The sequence below is a fragment of the Schistocerca nitens genome, chromosome 1 (assembly GCF_023898315.1).
Source record: "Schistocerca nitens isolate TAMUIC-IGC-003100 chromosome 1, iqSchNite1.1, whole genome shotgun sequence".
Lineage (NCBI taxonomy): Eukaryota > Metazoa > Arthropoda > Insecta > Orthoptera > Acrididae > Schistocerca > Schistocerca nitens.
The window spans coordinates 1,098,792,142-1,098,815,268 of record NC_064614.1 but is presented as its reverse complement, the minus strand read 5'-3'; the positions used below and the strand labels follow the sequence as shown (position 1 = coordinate 1,098,815,268).

Here is a 23,127-nt window from a genome sequence, read left to right as displayed (position 1 = left end):
TCTTTCCCGTAGTTATGCTCGCTTCTACATTGTTGTATTACTCGTCCAGCCATTCTCTTTCTTTATCATTTTATACCTCCCTTTCGCCTGCTTCATTTGTTGCTTTTTTATATTTTCTCTTTTTGTCACTCCGCTTCATTTAGACGTCTGTAGTCTCTTTCACCAACTTCATTTTTTGCATTTTTATATTTTCTCCTTTCGTGAATCAAATTCAATCTCTCGTGCGTTATCCATACTTCCTTGTAAGCCACATTAACTGCAACTCGCCCTATAGAGGCTATGTACAGAGCTGTTCAGACCAGTGCACAAGCCAAAGTGTACTATCTCCTGCGATGAACGTGAAGATTGGTTTGCTGACAGAGTAAAGTTCAGTGGTTTCCCTTCCTTCAAAGGAATAGATCTTTCAAGTGCAGTGGTGAGATATCATTATAATTTAATGAAAAGTTCAGTAGCCAAAGTCAGACTCTGTGGCACAAAAAATATTTGCGCTTTTTTAAATGTGTTCCGTTTGTTTAAATGCTAAGCAGGTGAGCCTTTATTTTACTACAAATGTTACTGTCATTTTATTCGCCCCTATAATACATAGGCTTATTAACGAAATATGTCGATCAGGTAATGAGGGAATGAGAACTGGTGTTGCCAGCGTTCAGTTCATTTGTTGTGCCAAATATATATCTGTTAATTATAATGTTCAGTATATGCTACGATCGACATCAGAATCGTAGGATTACAACTTCAGGCATCTGTAAATGGCACTCTGAGCGATCGAGAATCCAGCTATACTATTCTGTCAAGAAACCAAGAAGATACCAAAACTACAATACTTTATTTTAATGTGTTTGACAGTTTCAGTAGTTATATACGTTACTGTGTTATTCCACTTCATGTAATCTCTTCTTCTACTTCATGTACATCTATTATGTTGAATGTAACTATTTCTACATACATATACAAAACTGCCATTTAAATAGTGCTGCCGGCCGTGGTGGCCAAGCGGTTAAAGGCGCTACAGTCTGGAACCGCGCGGGCGCTACGGTCGCAGGTTCGAATCCTGCCTCGGGCATGGATGTGTGTGATGTCCTTAGGTTAGTTAGGTTTAAGTAGTTCTAAGTTCTAGGGGACTGATGACCTTAGAAGTTAAGTCCCATAGTGCTCAGAGCCATTTGAACCATTAAATAGTGCTTACTACTATTAAAAACTTAGATTCGGGTGTGGCAAGAGTTTTGTTCATTTTGTCCTTCGCCTCTTCTTCCTCATTCTGTCTCTCCCCACACTCCCCCCCCCCCCTTCTAGTATCTCCCTTCATATTTATTTACTGTTTAGCATAAATATTGTAATTATGTTGTACTTGCCCTGTCAAAGATGGCATTTGCTCTGATTTTGCATGTTGCTCTCCAAGTTGTTCACCAAAAACCTACACCCTTTGATGACGACAGTCAGCTGTAGTCTGATGATGGTCTAGTGAGCCGAAAGCCGTTCAACTAAATAAATTAGTACTCTCGCTCTTTCCATTCGCCGATATGAATTTGTTCTATCAAGCAGCGAAGGAATAATCAATTAACGCGACAAACTGGTGACGTTACTGAAACACCACTAAATTTTTTATACACACTGTACTCCAATGTTTGGTACATTTTTCTTAGGTCAGAGCTCTTGTACAATCGCTCACGCCACATTTAGCTTCCATATACATAACCTTTCATATAGTAAGTCCACTATATCTACACATAGACCCACGCCAGGAACTCTGCATCTGCAACTGCACTGTACATTCGAGACGCTTAATTATTTAAATATTATATTCCTGTTCATTTTGTAGCTCCGCAGTGCGCACAAGGTGATTCATTTGCCCCTACCTATGGGTTTATACAACCCGCAACACCTTCAAAAACACGTGCATGATTTTCATATGTCCTCGTTCTCTGCTTGCACACTATTAATCCGGCAGAGAAAATGATCAGAACCTTTTTGAAGGAAGTTTGCTGTAATTGAATTTTGTACCGGGATACGTCTTCACTGAAGGCCATGGTGTTTGAGTTATTCAAGAAAAACTTATTTGAAGGTCACTTCTGTACGTGTTTCTTGAATAATTCGAAAACTATGGCAGCTAGCGGAAACGTACCCTGTATCCCAGTACAAAATTTAACTACATTAAGTTTCTCACAAAAAGGTCCTGTACATTTTTTCTGTAGCTCTAATAGTTTGCATACAGCGAGGGACAGACTATGAATATCGTGCGCGTGGTATTTGAAGATATTGTAGGTGCAAAAAAACCCATAGGTAAGCTCAGCCAATTCAGCCTGTATAACAGCCATTCACTAACTACAGGGGTTTCCTCTGACTCTCTCTCTCTCTCTCTCTCTCTCACTCTCTCAGCAGTCTTTTTCCCGCATGTGTCCTATAGGTTCATATTGATATCAACGATTGTACAAGACAAATGTTGAAGTTTATTTAAAATACTTGAACATTAACTTGCACCAATAACTCAGAAAGAATGATTTTCGGCAAATGTTGTTGCGGATAGTTTTTCTTGGGTATGGGGCTTCGCCCGCAAAGTTCGTGAGCGTATTTCTGATGCATTCTGTACATATGTGTACCGTATGTCAGAACACTGACAATCTCTGAAAGAGGTTTTTCATTTAGGTCTAAAAAGAAATATTCTTGATTTCTTCCACGCCAAGAGAAATCATGATCAAAATCTAGTTATCTGACTTTTAAAGCGTACTGTAGAATTTGAACTGCTTAGAAACTGTCATCAAATTACACGACTGTGATCTTTAGACAGATAATATCACGGTCGGCAAGAGTCACTCGCTATCTCCATGTACCGCCAGACAGCTGTTTCAACCTGCTTATCTTGGACAAACAGATCTGATACTGTGGGTCACCTTGACCGGAGATCTTGTCAATACTTGTATATGACTTAACTACAAGAATTCCCCAAGCTATCCGTTTCTTGCTGTGTTCGATTGATTTTCTGCTATCATGTATTTAAGTCTCCCCTCACTTAACAGTGGCAATAGAGTCCCATCTAACAAATGTTAGTGAATGGAAGGAATATGACTGAATGTATTTTTTTAGTAGTTTAATGTGATAGGCGGAATGGGCGCGTCCTAGCTGTGTGGCAGGCGGAACGGGGCCTTTTTTTCGGCTCTCCGTATTGTCCTAGAGCCAATCTTTCCTCAGTCCGGAAGTTGGTTTCAGTACCGCAGTACTTTACTAGCTACGGTCTTATGGGAAGAGGTATGCCATCGATTTCCTTCGACGTTCGAATAGACATACCCATCCACTTATAGGGGTACCTACACCTCAATGTGGCTTTTGGACCACGGGACAACTGGACAATTTTCGAATATACAGATCATAGTCAGAGGTGAGAGAAGTTTGGGAGTGAGTCAGAAACATAACGAGACCCTAGGAATGAACCCTGGACTTCCGAATTTGCAGTCCTACTCTTTCTATAATTTTGGTAAACATTTTTGGAATACAGTGATCAATAGATTATTATATTTTAACTAAAGTTCAGTCTTGATACAACACTTATGTCTCAATAACATGGGTGACCGGTTTCGGTTATATTTATATAACCATCTTCAGACCCATGGCTTCCTTGAAGGATGGTAGGCGGAGCTCTCCTCAGCTGCTACGAAGTTGATCAGTTAAAATATACTACTCTTTCTATGATTTTATAAGTAGCTTAGCGCACTTACGATACACGTCCGGCCTACATGTTACGTTATTTTATTCCAGTGTTGAAACTCAGGTTTCCTGGCTTGAAACATGTTGATCTAAGAAGCTAAAGAAGAACTTCATAAGCCCGCAATGCAGCAAAATCATTTCGTCAGTGGTTATTCTGATTTTCTTCCGCGTAAAGCCGTCTATATTGCTTAACACGTGATGTCCAGCCACATTAGTGTGACCATCTGTCAGAAGCCGCTACGGGATGCGAAGCAAGAGTGTCAGTGAGGTTCTGCAAGGTACCGAAAGGGACGTGGAGACATGTCGACTCCAGTTTCGTGGGCAGCTGCGCTGGGCATCTCTGCTGAGGATCCTTGGTGGTAACAACACGATCGAGGTGGCCCCATAGACTCTCGTTTGGGTTTAAATCCGGGGAGTTTGGTGGCCACGAGAGTAGGGCAAACTCATCCTGCTGCTCTTAGGACCACGTACGTACACTGCGAGCTGTGTAACAAATTACATTGGCCTGCTGGTAGATACCATCGTGCCAAGGAAAAAGCCGGCCGGTGTGGCCGAGCGGTTCTAGGCGCTACAATCTGGAACCGCGCGACCGCTACGGTCGCAGGTTCGAATCCTGCCTCGGGCATGGATGTGTGTGATGTCCTTAGTTTAGTTAGGTTTAAGTAGGTCTAAGTTCTAGGGGACTGATGACCTCAGAAGTTAAGTGCCATAGTGCTCACAGCCATTTTGAACCAAGGAAAAGGAAACTGCGTGTAGGGTGGACGTGGTCCCCAAGGATAGATGCATGCTTCTGTCGACCCATTGTTCCTCCCAGAATGACGAGACCACCCTGGTAATGCCACGACATCATTCCCCAGACCACAATGCTCCATGCTCCGACATGGACCCTTCCGAAGATTGTTGCAGGGTGTTCGATTTCAAACGTTTCAAGCGCGTACAAAGAGCATAAAATGGATTTATCTGGAAAGGCCACCTGTCGCCACTCAGTGGATGTCCTGTTCCGTTATCGGTGTGGAAATTCCAGCCTTCGTCGCTAATCAACAGCAGTCATCATGGAAACATGAACCAGGCACCTGTTGCGGAGGCCCGTACATAGCAACAGTCGTCGATCGGTCGTTGAGGAGACACTGTTAGTAGCCACACCCAACCAAGCGGTCAGCCGCTCAACAGCTGCACGTCTATTCGCCCGTACACATCTGCACAGCTGTCGTTTACCCCTATCATCTACGGCCCGCGATGTACCACACTCCCCTCGGCGCCGGTTTTGGATAGCGCCATTTTGCCATGCACTGTGCACTTTAACGACGGCGGCAAGTGAACAGTTTACACTCTTAGCTGTTTGCTTCCATCCTTAGCCCAAATGCCAGTGAACGATCGCGCCCTTTTGGATTCAAATAAATCGCTCCGTTTCCGCATTACAACTACTGCACTGACTTCCGTATCTCCCACCCCCGCCCCCATTCCCCACCGATATGCTTTATTATATCCTCCCCTTCTAGTGCTGCCACCTGCCGTCTAGTTAATGATTATTGCACATTGACGTCGAACACAGGCTGTGGTCACATCAACGTGACTAGATGTGAAGTTGGCCATCAATGAGCAGTATGTGTTCTTTAAATTTTCCGTTAAGCTTGTTGTCCGGAAGCAGTACATCTTCTTTGACTACTTTGTGGGTGGTATCCTCATTATAACTCCATATTTTTCTTTGTTCAGTTCAATATTGCCAGACCTTTCGCTTCTTAACAGTCAATTACCCTCTTTAGCATCAGTTGCGGCCTCAAGATGGTGCACTGAACCACCGAAACTAGTAGCCACACAATAAATGAGATCATAAGGACGGCTGTAGGTGTTTCATTTTCTTACATAAATGAAAGGCCGAAGTCCCCCAGGCCTCCGATCACAAGGTTCAAAATGGCTCTGAGCACTATGGGACTTAACATCTGAGGTCATCAGTCCCCTAGAACTTAGAACTACTTAAACCTAACCAACCTAAGGACATCACACACATCCATGCCCGAGGCAGGATTCGAACCTGCGACCGTAGCAGCAGCGTGGTTCCGGACTGAAGCGCCACAACTTATGTCAGTGTTCTACAGTGTCTTGCAGACTGCATGACAGTTTAAGTTGCCCAATCATTTGGACGACTTTATGGACTGCTGCTTTTGTCTGGCCCGTTGTTTGCTGCCGTACTGGTTCTGCGTCGGAACTATTTCTGAACAGCGTTGCCGGCCAGGTAAACGTGTCACTATGACTTCCATAACAGTGTGCCTACGTGGCACAATTCCTCTCAGTCTGGTACTTCCACCCTTCAATAAAAGTAATTCGTTAAACATGACATCTTGAAAAAAGATATCTTGAAATTTGACAGTTTATGGCTAACTCTAAAGTTATTATGTCTTAAGATTCATGAAAATGTCCTTACATCGATCTAAAGTCCACTCACATTATTCGCATTTTTACTTGAGTTAGCCATTGCACTTTAACATTCCGTTCAGTTATCGTACAGAAAAATGTAGTCTTTGATCTTGCACGTTATCAAATCACAGAATAGTTACTTCTCGCCCACGGAGGCCACGCCCCGATTCGTACGCAGGCCGCTGTGGTCGAGCGGTTCGAGGAGCTTCAGTCCGGAACCACGCGGCTGCTACTGTATCAGGTTCGAATCCTGACTCGGGCATTGATGTGTGTGATGTCCTTAGGTTAGTTAGGTTTAAGTAGTTCTAAGTATACGTGACCGATGACCTCAGATGTTAAGTCCCATTATGCTTAGAGCCATTTTGAACCGATTCATACTTGTTTACTCTGTTAGCCGATTTCGCAGAGTGACTGTCTTCGCGCTTATTCTGCAGGTCCTAAAAAACGCTCTCAACTCCCTTGTTGATGGGGTAACCTCGCGCCTCCTGCGAACTTGGGTCCAGCGGAGGTGGGTAATTGCAAAATTCGGTCCACTGTAGCGGTATAGACGTCTGAAGATAACGTACTCACCGGAAAAGACTATAGTGTGTTTCAATTTAGGACTGACAGCCACGAAGGAAGTAATAGTATAAGTCTCACAAGGAAAGCAAGGAGCACATTCAGCCAATCCGATGAGACATTAAGCCCTAACCTGCGGTTGCAACACCACTACCGCACAGCTCGCTTCCAATACGGTTCAGAAAACTTGCTGTTCTGTGGCATCGTTCATTGCGAGCTAAGGTGCGGTTTGCTTTCATTTCTAACACTATTCCTATTGTATGTTGCGTGTTGTGATGCTTAACCGTCTGATAAGAAAGTACGTCAAATGTTATTTGGTGTAAATTTTCGATGTCGCTTTCGTGGCCAGGGAATTACCATACGAGGTCAATCGAGAGAAGTAGTTTCCACGTTACGTGCTTACACCATCAACATTTGATCCTGATAATACTCTCAGGCATTCTGTTATTGTTGGTAAGATGCCCACCAAGGCAAATGAAAGGAGAAGGCGATTGGCTTCAACGTAGAAACTGCAAAATAAGTGACAAGTTTTACTTGTAACATTTAGTTACACCTTCCAACCACCCCGCCTTAGACATTTTAGCACTGTACCAACCTTTCAGTACCCTCATCACAAAAGACAACCTCCCTTAATGTCCGACAATGTTCTATGCCTGAATGCAACTCTTTGTCTGTGCCAATATTTTGTCGTCACAGCCAGCGGTTCATGTGAGCAAAGAGATGAAAATCAGAGGGAGCTATTTCCGGGCTGTATGGTGGGAGACCAAACACTTCCCATCGGAAAAGCTGCTGGAACGTCTTTGTTACAGCAGCAGACAGCTCCAGCTACATTACCACAACTTGCTGTCATGCTCGACAGTTGCGTTATGTGGACTGCATGAAATCAGGCGGAAGCCCTCAGCGAATAACACCTTGCACTTCACATTTCACGGTATGCTCTGTTGTTCTAGGCATCTCTTTTTGCTGACAGTGAGCTCAGAATTGACGAATTCGACGTGAGCAGTCGAGGGGCATACTAGAAACATTGCACAACACGTCTGCGCAAAGCTTCATTGGATTTTCACTGCAGTTTCAATTTCGAGACCGATCGTAGCTTGAAAAAAAAAGTAGCTTTCGCACTTCTCCATAAATCAAGGCTTACGACACAAAACTGACGAGCTAGCAAATACACACAGACTGCCACTGTATCATCGCCAGTTCAACCCGACAAAGTTGTTATGCGCCCAAATTAAAGGTTGCAATACTGAAGTACCGGGTGATCAAAAAGTCAGTATAAATTTGAAAACTTAATAAACCACGGAATAATGTAGATAGAGAGCTAAAAATTGACACACATGCTTGGAATGACATGGGGTTTTATTAGAACAAAAAAAACGAAGTTCATAAAATGTCCGACAGATCTCTTGCGCGCGTCGTTTGGTGATGACCGTGTGCTCAGCCGCCACTTTCGTCATGCTTGGCCTGCCAGGTCCCCAGACCTCAGTCCGTGCGATTATTTGCTTTGGGGTTACCTGAAGTCGCAAGGGTATCGTGATCGACCGACATCTCTAGGGATGCTAAAAGACAACCTCCGACGCCAATGCCTCACCATAATTCCGGACATGCTTAACAGTGCTGTTCACAACATTATTCCTCGACTACATCTATTGTTGAGGAGTGATGGTGGACATATTGAGCATTTCCTGTAGAGAACATCATCTTTGCTTTGTCTTACTTTGTTATGCTAATTATTGCTATTCTGATCAGGTGAAGCGCCATCTGTCGGACATTTTTTGAACTTTTGTATTCTGATAAGCTGAGGCGCCATCTGTCGGGCATTTTTTGTATTTTTCTGGTTCTAATAAAACCCCATGTCATTCCAAGCATCTGTGTCAATTTGTACCTCTCTATCTACATTATTCCGTGATTTATACAGTTTTCAAATTTATACTTACTTTTTGATCACCCAGTAGTTTACTTTGTATCACTATTCTTCTTTATTCCACACAGAAAAGTTTCTTCACCTCAGTTAACAGGATTAATTTTTTTTACGTTACTAATGTGTAGCAGGTTTGATCAGAAAATGTAACGTTATGATTCCTACAACTGAACCAAACCTGGGACGCTGAGGTTTCGACTGGTGAGTGCAATATCATGTGTCACATTCAATTCAAATTATCTCGTGCTAGAGATATCCGGAAGAATTACGGTTTGCAGCAGATGAAAATATAACGCATTTTTAAGATTTCGTTACCATAATATGTTCACTTAAATTCAGTAACAAAAAAGTCTGCCACATAACGAAAATTCTGTAACGTCTTCAGGAAAAGTTTTGCAAACTTTCCGTTTGTGATATTAAACAATTTGTTTGAATGATTCGTGGTATTACACATATGTCAAATCAGCTCTGCCCTTCGTGTGAGCCGGCCGGTATGGCCGAGCGGTTCTAGGCGCTTCAGTCTGAAACCGCGCGATCGCTACGGTCGCAGGTTCGAATCCTGCCTCGGGCATGGATGTGGTGATGTCCTTAGGTTAGTTAGGTATAAGTAGTTCAAAGTTCTAGGGGACTGATGACCTCAGATGTTAAGCCTCATAGTGCTCAAAGCCATTTGAACCATTTGAGCCTTCGTGTGATCCTGCAAAAGTACCATTCCTGCCTGAATTTTCGACAGAATATTATCGGTAACCCTCCATCCGCTGGCCGACTCTGCTCTTGTCAAACGACCGCCTTCTTGGTTTGAGGTGCACACGTAGGGTACGGTTCGAGGTAGGGTATTCGGTCGGGAGTGCACGTAACAGTTTTTCAGTGTGTAAACCCACCCCCACCCCCAACCAACCGCCAAATTATAGTTTCCCTTAATTTTTTACTGTCAACCCTCCACCCCGCGCCAACCGCCAAAGTATAACTTTTCGTAAATGTCCCAGAATGTTCTAGACTGTGTGAGAATAGAGAATAGTCTAGAATCTTACAGAAGGTACGAGAACGCTCCAGAATGTTCTAGAACTTTCGAGAATTTTCTAGAATGTTCCAGGATATTCACAGATATTCAATTATTCTGTTGTGGTTATGTTTGTTCCAGGTCAGAAGGATATGTACAAACCAGCGGAAATACGCTCCTGTTATAGCACAAAAAAGACGAATATGTTCCTTTTCAAAAGAATCTGACAGGAATGTTGGGCAGCAGCTACCTCAGTCCTCATTCTACCTTCCTCACCAGAAATTCTACCCTGCGAGCATATTCGCACTCTTTAAATTCAGAGCATTCTGAATCCTTTTACCCACTCTCTCTTTGTACGAGGGTTACCCAGACAGTAATGCGCCCATTTTTTTCCAAGCCGACAACAATGCTACGAATGCGAAACGTTACGTATGTATTATTTGAAGTCTCATGACTGGGCGCGCCAAATTTCCGTCACTTCTGACAGATTGCGTAGTTACATGACAGCTTCAAAATAGTAGGTGATGTAAGTTACCGTGCGGTTCTAGGCGCTTCAGTCTGGAACCGCGTGACCGCTACGGTCGCAGGTTCGAATCCTTCCTCGGGCATGGGTGTGTGTGATGTCCTTAGGTTAGTTAGGTTTAAGTAGTTCTAAGTTCTAGGGGACCGATGACCACAGATGTTAAGTCCCATAGTGCTCAGAGCCATTTGAACAATTTTTTTTTTTATGTACGTTACAATAGGCGTGCCGTCATTGAACTTCTCACTGCAGAGAAAGAAAATGTGGGGAATATTCACAAATGCTTTTTCAAAGTCTATGAAGCATCTGCTGTCGACAGAAGTACAGTTAGTCGCTGGGCACGGAGAGTGACCCCTCAATAGTCCGTTCGGCGGAGCTCTTCTATTGGCATCCGTCGGTGAGACCATCACCGGCTGTCACACCTGACGTGTTTCAGTGAGATTATGTTGTCATTCGGTTGTTTGGGCAATTAAAGGATTCCATTCGTGGAAGACATTTTGAGGACAATGAAGAGGTGATTCATACAGTGAAGCGCTGCTTCTGCCACCAGGACAAGGGTTGGTACCGACAGGGCATACACGCGCTTGTTTCGCGCTGGAGGAAGGCCATAGAATGGAATGGAGATGACGTGGAAAAATGGGGTGCGTAGATAAAACACCATTCTTTCGTGTGTGTAATTCTCATTATGTTCAATAAATAATTGTTGTAGAAAAAAATGCGGTATTCACACTCAGCATCTAATTCTCACTGCCACTATGTCTCTTTCCCACTATCTTCTTTCCCTCCTATAGATTTACAGTATATCCCAGTGCCTCTATCTCCTCACTCACTTACACTGTCTCCTTTCGTTTTTCTTTACCACTGCGACTGTATCCTCCGTACTTCGGCAGCTCAAACAGTCTGGGAGGTCCAACTTATTTTTACTCCTACACTTACGGGTTGAAAATGTATGTCTAAAAGGAGCCCTCCCCTATACCTACGTGTTAAAAGTTCGTCGGTCCAGGAGGTTCCAGACCCTAAGACTATGTATGGTGTTCAATCATCTGTCTCTTCTCTCTTTCGATTTTTTTTTCTAGGTCCACCTCTCTTTCCTTTTTACTGTCACTGTCTCTCATTGACCATCAGTATCTCCTCTCTTTCTGGCTCTCACTACTATTGCAGTGCCACTTTTTCTCTCTCATCATCACTGTCTCCCACTTCCTTTTCTTTCACTGACACTCCCTCTGCCACCGTCACTATCGCCCTGCTACTCTCTTTTAGTACAGAAAAGGGCAAATATATTGGCGTGCCATAATTTTTTGTGAGTAATGATGAATGAAGACTGAGTAAACTGGTAAAGAGGAACATATTCGTCGTTTTTGTACTCCGACATTTTCTGTTGGCTCCCTTCTTTTCCGTGCTGCATCAAGTACGCTGCTTACACAGGATCAATCACCTAGCACTTGCCCCGCAAATACACTAATTAAAAAGTTTTGCATCACCTCGGTCCTGAGAGTTCCGAAACCTGTACAGAAAATTGGAATAGAGATCAACATAAACATCATTTCCGCTCTTTTTATTGTTCATGGAAACCACACATTGCATGTTGTACTATCACACAGCGACACCTTCAGAGGTGGTGGTCCAGATTGCTGTACACACCGGTACCTCTGATACCCAGTAGCACGTTCTCTTGCACTGATGCATGCCTGTATTCGTCGTGGCATACTATCCACAAGTTCATCAAGGCACTGTTGGTCCAGATTGTCCCACTCCTCAACAGCGACTCGGCGTAGATCACTCAGAATGGTTGGTGGGTCACGTCGTCCATAAACAGCCCTTTTCAATCTATCCCAGGTATGTTCGAAAGGGTTTAGTCTGGAGAACATGCTGGCCACTCTAGTCGAGGGATGTCATTTTTCCTGAAGGAAGTCATTCACAAGATGTGCACTTTGGGGGCGCGAATTGTCGTCCATGAAGACGAATGGCTCGCCAATATGCCGCCGATGACGTTGCACTCTTGGTCGGGAGATGGCATTCACGTACCGTACAGCCGTTGCGGCGCCTTCCATTTTCACCAGCAGCGTACGTCAGTTCCACATAATGCTACCCCAAAACAGCAGGGAACCTCCACCTTGCTGCACTCGTTAGACAGTGTGTCTAAGGCGTTCAGCCTGACCGGGTTGCTCCCAAGGCATATGTTACACTCATCGGTAAAGACAACGTGATGCCGATCTTGAGCGGTCCAATCAGCATGTTGGTACGCCCGACTGTACCGCGCTGCATGGTGTCGTAGTTGCAAAGATGGACCTCGCCATGGACGTCGGGCGTGCAGCCTATTGCGCTCAGTTTGAGTCGAAACACGACGTCCTGTGGCTGCACGAATAGCATTATTCAACATAGTGGCTTTGCTGTCAGAGTTCTTCCGAGCAATAATCCGTAGGTAGCGGTCACCCACTGCAGTAGTAGCCCTTGGACGGTCTGAGTGAGGCATGTCATCGACAGTTCCTGTCTCTGTGTACCTCCTCCATGTCCGAACAACATCGCTTTGGTTCTCTCCGAGACGCCTGGTCACGTCTCTTGTTGAGAACCCTTCCTGGCACAAAGTAACAATGCGAAAGCAATCGAACCGCGTTATTGACCGTCTAGGCATGGTTGAACTACAGACAACACGAGCCTTCCTGGTGGAATAACTGTAACTGATCGGCTGTCGCGCCCCCTCCGTCTAATAGGTGTTGAGCATACATGGTTGTTTACATCTTTGGGCGGGTTTAGTGACATCTCTGAACAGTCAAATGGACTGTGTCTGTGATACAATATCCACAGTCAACGTCTGTCTGCATGAGTTCTGGGAACCGTGGTGATGTAAAACTTTTTTTGATGTGTGCATTTCGCATATGGAAGGCACTATCGATGCGCGGTTTCCACAGAACTGAATTGTAGGCAAGGGGGCGTATGTGCAGCGAACACTCAGGTTCTGAGACGTGGACGTAAGTGCAGTTTTTTACAACTGTTACCAATTTTTAAACGAGACAATGTCTACTGACAGTAAAATCCCAAAAGTTTCATAAATCAGCATGTCAGTGGTGTTTATTGCAGGAAACTAGCGCAAGTAGTTTACGCCGGCCGCGGTGGTCTCGCGGTTCTAGGCGCTCAGTCCGGAACTGCGAGACTGCTACGGTCGCAGGTTCGAATCCTGCCTCGGGCATGCATGTGTGTGATGTCCTTAGGTTAGTTAGGTTTAAGTAGTTCTAAGTTCTAGGGGACTGATGACCACAGATGTTAAGTCCCATAGTGCTCAGAGCCATTTGAACCATTTTTGAAGTAGTTTACGATTTATCGTATTGTAAACACAGTAAACACCGACAGCGAACGCGGTCGGACCGCGATATTGACCGTCAAGGCATGGTTAAAGTACAGACGATCTCTGTACCTCCTTCCTGCTTAGATGCTAGGCGACAATGTTACGTGTCTTTACAGTGTCTTGTTTGTACACTCCGATTGTATACCGACGATCCTGTCACTTATAATGTGATAGTGGACATGGATGCGAAAAAAGCAGACACGCTCACGCTTCATGCTGAGTGTTGGAAGTATGTCGTTCGTTAGTGCACCGTACACGGCGAAAGATATATCAATAGACGTCAACCACTTCAAACAACCACAGGTTATATGAAACGGCGCAGTTCTGGTGCCTGCACTGCAGTTTCCGCTGAAATGCTAGAACGTGTGCAGCAATCGTTGCATGGTAGACTGCAAGCTTGTTTTGGCACAGGTGGTTATCGTTGTGAGCACAGGCTTTGAGGGTATACTGATTCTTTACGTGTCAGGCCCCACAGAGGTACTGCGCTCACCTTTGTCCGTCTTTCTTTTGTCCTAGGCCATGCCCCGTTTAGCAAAACGTCACCTCCGGAGACGTGATACTGTCATTAGGCATTATTTCATTGAAATATTTGTGCCTTTTTAAAATAAATACACATTTGGAACTCATAACACTCTGTACGGGCTGCAAAGGCGCACCCGTGTCTACCATTCCAATCTGCGAAATCCGTATATCGATGACGCCTTCCATTAACGAAATATTTGCGATGCAGATTTCAGTTGATTCACACAGTATAAAGGGGATTCTAGAAGCCAGTGAAGTTTTGACAGTTTTTTTATGTACTTCGTCGCATTTATATACTTTGACACATGTGTTGTTGTGGTCTTCAATCCCGAGACTCGTTTGATGCAGCTCTCCATGCTACTCTATCCTGCGCAAGCTTCTTCATCTCCCAGTACCTACTGCAACCTACATCCTTCTGAATCTGCTTGGTATATTCATCTCTTGGTCTCCCTCTACGATTTTTACCCTCCACGCTGCCCTCCAATACTAAATTGGTGATTCCTTGATGCCTCAGAACATGTCCTAACAACCGATCCCTTCTTCTAGTCAAGTTGTGCCACAAACTTCTCTTCTCCCCAATCCTATTCAACACCTCCTCATTAGTTATGTGATCTACCGATCTAATCTTCAGCATTCATCTGTAGCACCACATTTCGAAAGCTTCTATTCTTTTCTTGTCTAAACTATTTATCGTCCATGTTTCACTTCCATACATGGCTACACTCCATACAAATAATTTCAGAAACGACTTCCTGACACTTAGATCTATACTCGATGTTAACAAATTTCTCTTCTTCAGAAACGCTTTCCTTCCCATTGCCAGTCTACATTTTATATCCTCTCTACTTCGACCATCGTCAGTTATTTTGCTCCCCAAATAGCAAAACTCCTTTACTACTTTAAGTGTCTCATATCCTAATACCCTTAAAATCACCCGACTTAATTCGACTACATTCCATTATCCTCGTTTTGCTTTTGTTGATGTTCATCTTATATCCTCCCTTCAAGACACTATCCATTCCGTTCAAGTGCTCTTCCAAGTCCTTTGCTGTCTCTGACAGAATTGCAATGTCATCGGCGAACCTCAAAGTTTTTATTTCTTCTCCATGGATTTTAATACTTACTCCTACTGTTGCTCGATATACAGATTGAATAACATCTGGGAGAGGCTACAACCCTGTCTTACTCCCTTCCCAACAACTGCTTCCCTTTCATGCCCCCCAACTCTTATAACTGCCATTTGGTTTCTATACAAATTGTAAATAACCTTTTGCTCCCCGTATTTTACCCCTGCCACCTTCATAATTTGAAAGAGAGTATTCCAGTCAACATTGTCAAAAGCTTTCTCTAAGTCTACAAATGCTAGAAACGTAGGTTTGCCTTTCCTTAATCTAGCTTCTAAGACAAGCCGTAGGGTCAGTATTGCCTCACGTGTTCCAATATTTATACGGAATCCAAACTGATCTTCCCCAAGATCGGCTTCTACTAGTTTTTCCATTGGTCTGTAAAGAATTCGCGTTAGTATTTTCCAGCCGTGGCTTATTAAACTGATAGTTCGCTAATTTTCACATCTGTCAACACCTGCTTTCGTTGGGATTGGAATTATTATATTCTTCTTGAAGTCTGAGGGTATTTCGCCTGTCTCATACATCTTGCTCACCAGATAGTAGAGTTTTGTCAGGACTGGCTCTCCCAAGGCCGTCAGTAGTTCTAATGGAATGTTGACTACTCCCGGGGCCTTGTTTCGACTCAGGTCTTTCAGTGCTCTGTCAAACTCTTCACGTAGTATCGTATCTCCCATTTCATCTTCATCTACATCCTCTTCCATTTCCATAATATTGTCCTCAAGTACATCGCCCTTATATAGACTCTCTATATACTCCTTCCACCTTTCTGCTTTCCCTTCTTTGCTTAGAACTGGGTTTCCATCTGAGCTCTTGATATTCATACAAGTGGTTCTCTTTTCTCCAAAGGTCTCTTTAATTTTCCTGTAGGCAGTATCTACCTTATCCCTAGTGAGATAAGCCTCTACATCCTTACATTTATCCTCTAGCCATCCCTGCTTAGCCATTTTGCACTTCCTGTCGATCTCATTTTTGAGACGTTTCTATTCCTTTTTGCCTGCTTCATTTACAGCATTTTCATATTTTCTCCTTTCATCAATTAAATTCAATATTTCTTCTGTTACCCAAGGATTTCTACTAGCCCTCGTCTTTTTACCTACTTGATCCTCTGCTGCCTTCACTACTTCATCCCTCAAAGCTACCCATTCTTCTTCTACTGTATTTCTTTGCCCCATTCCTGCCATTTGTTCTCTTACGCTCTCCCTGAAACTCTGTACAACCTCTGGTTTAGTCAGTTTATCCAGGTCCCATCTCCTTAAATTCCCACCTTTTTGCAGTTTCTTCAGTTTTAATCTACAGTTCATAACCAATAGATTGTGGTCAGAGTCCACATCTGCCCCTGGAAATGTCTTACAATTTAAAACCTGGTTCCTAAATCTCTGTCTTACCATTATATAATCTATCTGATACCATTTAGTATCTCCAGGCTTCTTCCATGTATACAACCTTCTTTTATGATTCTTGAACACATATAAACAACAAATAAGTATGCGTAATTTAAGGTTAACACACAATCGTCTGCTTTAAATTTTTTCTGGATATTTTACTCATCGATCGCAATTCATTGAAGGTTCCCGGCTTATGATTTGCATATTAAGAAAAACACCATCAGAAATATTTGACTGAACTTGCAGTCTTCTCATTATGTAAAAACATAATTTTGGCTGTCATTTTAAGTCATTTTCAGTCATGTTAAGAACTTTTTTAGCCCATTTTTGTCAGTGCAGTACCACTTTGAGCATATCTGTATAGGCGTGAAGCGCCTATTATACACAGACAACGCGTCATATAATCTTATTGGTGAAGGAAATTCTCACTAAAAACATTGTTTGGTGACCTCAGAAACCTTGCGATGATCCAGAACTCTTGCCATGTCTTCACTACGTCGTTTAAAACTATATTTACGCCTCAGACGGGATATTACGTGCATATTTTACGTGCATAAGTACGGTAACTTTGAACATCTAGATCTCGGTAATGATATCAATAAAAGTTGCAAGGTACCCTAGAACTTCATCTTAAGAACATATGGGAAAAAGTTCGACGATTTGTCATTAATAGAAATTACTGAAGTGGCCATATCCACAACTGGTACTTTTGACACCCAAAACCATGGTTTTTCGGATGTATCTTTATAATGGATACAGATTTTTGAACATGGCGTTTCTAGATGAATGTCTAAAGAATATACAGTTAAAATTTGGGCCATGTGCTTTGGTTAGTCATTTAGATAATAGCGGCCCACGGTGCAAAGACAGCTAAAACCCGACTCTTGCTGTTTCCTGCCTAAGTTCGGCAACTTTCATTATCTGGATCTCGTAACAGATAATGAAATAGAAAAACTTTTCGAAGTTCTCTGAGAATATCATCTTTAGAGTATATAGCAGAAATTTCGACGATCTGTCATGAATAGAAATTGTAGAAGTAGCCATCCCAACAACTGGTACTTTCTGTACTCAAAAGTCCTAGATTTTCGGGGTTTTTTCAGGTATCACCCATAAAGAAATGGTGCTTTTACACTATGTGAGCCGGCCGTTGTGGCCGAGCGGTTCTAGGCGCTTCAGTCCGGAACCGCGCGACTGCTATGGTCGCAGGTGCGAATCCTGCCTCGGGCATGGATGTGTGTGATGTCCTTTGGTTAGTTAGGTTTAAGTAGTTCTCAGTTCTAGGGGACTGATGACCTCAGATGTTAAGTCCCATAATGCTCAGAGCCATTTGAACCATTTGAACACTATGTGATCAAAAGTATCCGGACACCCCCAAAAACATACGTTTTTCATATGAGGCGCATTGAGCTGCCACTTACTGCCAGGTGCTCCATATGAGCGACCTCTGTAGTCATTAAACATCGTGACAGAGCAGAATGGGGCACTCTGCTGAACTCACAGACTTCGAACGTGGTCTGATGCATAGGTGTCACTTGTGTCATACGTCTGTACGTGAGATTTCCACATTCCTAAATATACCTAGGTACACTGTTTCCGATATGATAGTGAAGTGGAAACGTGAAGGGACACGTACAGCACAAAAGGGTACAGGCCGACCTCGTCTGTTGACTGACAGAGACCGCCGACAGTTCAAATGGTTCAAATGGCTCTGAGCACTATGGGACTTAACATCTGTGGTCATCAGTCCCTTAGAACTTAGAACTACTTAAACCTAACTAACCGAAGGACATCACACACATCCATGCCCGAGGCAGGATTCGAACCTGCGACCGTAGCAGTCGCGCGGCTCCGGACTGAGCGCCTAGACCGCCGACAGTTGAAGAGGGTCGTAATGTGTAATAGGCAGACATCTATCTACACCATCACACAGGAATTTCAAACTGCATCAGGATCGACTGCAGGTATTATGACAGTTAGGCAGGAGGTGAGAAAACTTTGATTTCATGGCCGAGAGGCTGCTCATAAGCCACACATCACGCAGGTAAATGCCAAACGACGCCTCGCTTGGTGTAAGCAGCATAAACATTGAACGATTGAACAGTGGAAAAACGTTATGTGAAGTGACGAATCACCGTACACAATGTGGCGATCCGATGGCAGGGTGTGGGTATGGCGAATGCCCGGTGAACATCATCTGCCATCATGTGTAGTGTCAACAGTAAAATTCGGAGGCGGTGGTGTTACGGTGTTACAGTGTGGTTCTATTTTTCATGTAGGACGCTTGCACCCCTTGTTGTTTTGCGAGGCACTGTCACAGCACAGGCCTATATTGATGTTTTAAGCACCTTCTTGCATCCCGCTGTTGAAGAGCAATTCGGGTATGGCGACTGCATCTTTCAACATGATCTAGCACCTGTTCATAAAGCACGGCCTGTGGTGGAGTGGTTACACGACGATAACATCCCTGTAATGGACTGGCCTGCACACAGTCCTGACCTGAATCCTATAGAACACCTTCGGGATGTTTTGGAACGCCTACTTAGTGCCAGGCCTCACCGACCGACATCGACACCTCTCCTCAGTGCAGCACACCGTGAAGAATAGGCTGCCATTCCGCAAGAAACCTTCCAGCACCTGATTGAACGTATGCCTGCGACAGTGGAAGCTGTCATCAAGGCTAAGGGTGGGCCAACACCATACTGAATTCCAGCATTACCGACGGAGGGCGCCACTAACTTGTAAGTCATTTTCAGCCAGGTGTCCGGAAACTTTTGATCACATAGTGTCTATGCCGCCTAAGTTTCACCGCAGACCTAGAGTAATAGAACCAACCGATTCGCCCAATTTGTCTGAGCAGGAATAAGTGTGTAATGTATAAATTTTGACTTTGTACTGTAGGATAGATGAAGAATGCCCATTCTTCCGGTAAGTATGCAAATTGTCACTAGGACAAGTGCTATGGCGATTATGTTGCCTCAGCCACAGTACTCGCCGGACATGACCCCCTGTGGCTTCTTTCTGTTCCCGAGGCTGAAGAGAACCATGAAAGGACGTTGTTTTGGCACGATTTATGATGTAAAAACAGAATTTCTGAAGGAGCTCAACACCTTAACGAAAGATGAGTTCCAGAAGTGCTTCCAAGATTGGAAAAAAGCGCTGACACAAGTGGATTATATCTGAGGAGGATGACTTTGAAGGGAAAAAAGCTGATGTTGAATACACTAGAGAGCCAAAACTTTATCACCATCTGCTTAATAGCAAGTTTGTCCGTCTTTGGAACGAAATACATCACTGATTCTGCGTATCAGGGTTCAAAAAAAATGGTTCAAATGGTTCTGAGCACTATGGGACTTAACAGCTGAGGTCATCAGTCCCCTAGAACTTAGAACTACTTAAACCTAACTAACCTAAGGACATCACACACATACAGTCTGGAACCGCACGACCACTAAGGTCGCAGGTTCGAATCCTGCCTCGGGCATGGATGTGTGTGATGTCCTTAGGTTAGTTAGGTTTAAGTAGTTCTAAGTTCTAGGGGACTTATGACCACAGCAGTTGAGTCCCATAGTGCTCAGAGCCATTTGAACCATTTGACATCACACACATCCATGCCCGAGGCAGGATTCGAACCTGCGACCGTAGCGGTCGCGCGGTTCCAGACTGAAGCGCCTAGAACCGCTCGGCCACTCCGGCCGGCCGTATCAGGGTTCCGACAGTTTGTCGATTGGTTTGTGGAGATATGTGGCATTAGATGTCTACGCACATGTCATGTAATTCGCATAAATAACGCGCCGCTGATTTGAGTACACGGTTATGGCGCCCGATGGCGACCCAGATGGGTTCCATAGTATTTACATCAGAAGAGTTTGGTCGCCGAGACATCAACGTGAATCCGCTATAATGCTCCTGACACCACTGTAGCACGCTTCTGGCTCCGAGACGTGGATAAGTATACTGCCGAAAGATGATATCGCCGTCGGGGAAGACATAAAGCATGAAGGAATGCAAGTGGTTCGCACTGTCAGCGTGTCCTCCATTCCTTCCACAGGTCCAATGCAAGCGCAGGAGAATGTCTCCTGACGCATAATACTGCTCCCATCAGCGCGCGACCGTGGCGCGCTACACATTTCGAGCAGTCGTTCGCCTCGATGACGGTATTTGTGGAGACGACGATCGACCTAATGTAGCAAAAATGTGATTGATCCGAACATCCGACACGTTTCGATTGATCATCGGTTAAATTCCGAAGGTCCCGTGCCCACTGCAATCGTAACTAACGATACCGTTGGGTGCCGGCCGCGATGGCCTATCGGTTCTAGGGGCTTCAGTCCGGAACCGAGCGACTGCTACGGTCGCAAGTTCGAATCCTGCCTCGGGCATGGATGTTTGTGATATCCTTAGGTTAGTTAGGTTTAAGTAGTTCTAAGTTCTAGGGACTGATGACCTCCGATGTTAAGTCCCATAGTGCTCAGAGCCATTTGAACCATATCGTTCGGTAAACATTTGAACACGTAGGGGTGGTCTGCTGCAGAGCTCCATGTTCAACAATGTACGATGAGCGATGTACTCCGAAATTCTTGTGCGTCCACCAGTACTGTGCTCTTTCAGCAGAGATGGCACAGATCACTAGCTATCAGACAAAACTCTAAACTCCACGTTCTGTGAAGAGTCGTGGACCTCCACTCACTTAGCGACTAGTGGTAAGTTTCTTCTCCCTCTTTCCACAGATGCTCACGACAGTAGCACGTGAACACTCGAGTAGCTCGGCCGCTTTAGAGATACTCGTTCACAGGTTCTCCGTAATAATAATCTGCCCTTTGCCAAAGTCACTTATCTCAATGGATTTTCCCATTTGCAGCCCATACCTTCGCTAGGGTGATTCCCCGTCCGTGTCTTATCAGTATAACTACAGATACTTTCAGAAAAACGAAAATCTCCATTAGTTTTTTATCACACCTCGTATGTAGTATTAGTTTCTCGCTGTCTATGATCTATTCGCAACGAATATACGTGTACCTACTGTGGCGGAACGCCACATATGTTTATTAAATAAAACAAATGGAGTTTTCGTATTCTGATGAATAATTCGTCATGTGACGCTATAAGTGCTAAAGTGCGATGTGTTTTGTGCAAGGAGCATTAACATTACGAAGAAAAACCTGGAGAAGATAATGATATCGAATCGTCTTTCTTTTATCTGTGTTGGTTAATTAAAAAAAGACCGGAGACACTGTATCATGTGACTCACACTCTCTTGTCTTCAATTCTGGTATGGATGATAGACGCCACTGCTCGCTGAAATAATTGTGTGTAACTTCTGTAAAACAATTCATAATATGAATACAATTTCCATGTAATAACATTTACTTTTTGTACAGCTCGCCGCTCTCATATTAGTGCATCAATATTTTGTGCAAATTTGTTGTTTTAGCGTGTGCTCCGGAGGGAACCCCCATTTCTCTTGCAGCATAAGTCGGCCATTACGCCGGCAAAACAATTATTCTTATTAAATCATTTATTAAATGTAAATGTAAATGCAGGAGAGTGCTCTGTTTTTCTCATTCGATATTCTAAAGCCAGTAAAATTAAATCGAAGCTTCAATCATTAATATTTTCGTTGCATTGATTTAAGTAAATTTTCCATTGGCCGCTTAACGGCAAATGACGAAAATCTCCTTAGTTTTACCTCGGTAATGAAAAATAATCAAAGCAGTTTATTACTTTTCATTAAAAAGGAAATATCTCAGATAATAATCGTCGTTTTAAAATTGGTGCATAATTAAACCAGTTGCTAGCAGGCCCCTTGAGAACTATTTTTTTATTACAACATTCCGCGTAATATACGAAGATTTTTATTAATAATAGAAGCCACTCACGCAAACTTAACCGTAGAAGGCGGTGAATCGCGCGTTGTATTTCAAAAACTGTTACGTACGCACCGTGGAAAAACCAAGGTCTACGTAAATGCTTATGGTGGTATTGAGTTTGCTTAACAGTCTCATGCTAGCCATAATCAGAACCCAATGCTACTGATGATCATTTATCTTTAAATCAAGTACCCCAAAAGAAATAGGACATTAAAATTTTACGTAATATTATCACTCAAACCAAAATATTTTTTTTTTTTTTTTTTTTTTTTTTTTTTTTTTTTTATACTACCACTTCCACTCACCTCTGAGGTCACCGACGCCATCGCCGTTGGAATCCTTGAAGGAGCGCGGGTATATCTGGTAGATGACTGACGTCTGCCACCAGGCCAACTCCTCGTCGTCCGCCTTGGGCTGCCTAACCCTCACGGGGTCGGCAGACACAGCCGCCGCCAGAAGGCAGAGCACCGCCGTAATTCCGAGTACCCTCATCTCGCTACTTCTACACACTGACCACTCACTCCTAAGCCCAGGTGCCTCCTTTTATGAGCCAACGAAACTGCTCCATCGCTCTCACGAACTTTCCACCAATTACTCGCGATAGATAGTGCGTTGTTGTCAACAGCCTCAAGTGGGTTCGCCAAGGAGGCCTCGGCTATCTACTACCGAATCGTCGCTGTGCGGTGATTATTCCGCTGCTGAAGAAGAGACAGTTGTCAATGTATTTACATTGACAACTGTCTCTTCTTTTTTAATTGGTTGTGTATCACTCT

At 43.8% G+C, this 23,127-nt stretch overlaps 1 protein-coding gene across 1 annotated transcript in view; it reads right to left on the bottom strand.

Annotated features, from left to right (window-relative positions):
• LOC126198740 (maltase 2-like) overlaps window positions 1–22,925 on the bottom strand; it is a 118,178-nt gene extending 95,253 nt beyond the window's left edge. Inside the window, exon 1 of the mRNA XM_049935288.1 lies at window positions 22,660–22,925. Coding sequence (XP_049791245.1) covers window positions 22,660–22,846 — 187 coding nt within the window. The 5' untranslated portion in view covers window positions 22,847–22,925. The remainder of the gene's footprint in view (window positions 1–22,659) is intronic.
• Window positions 22,926–23,127: the final 202 nt, after the last annotated feature.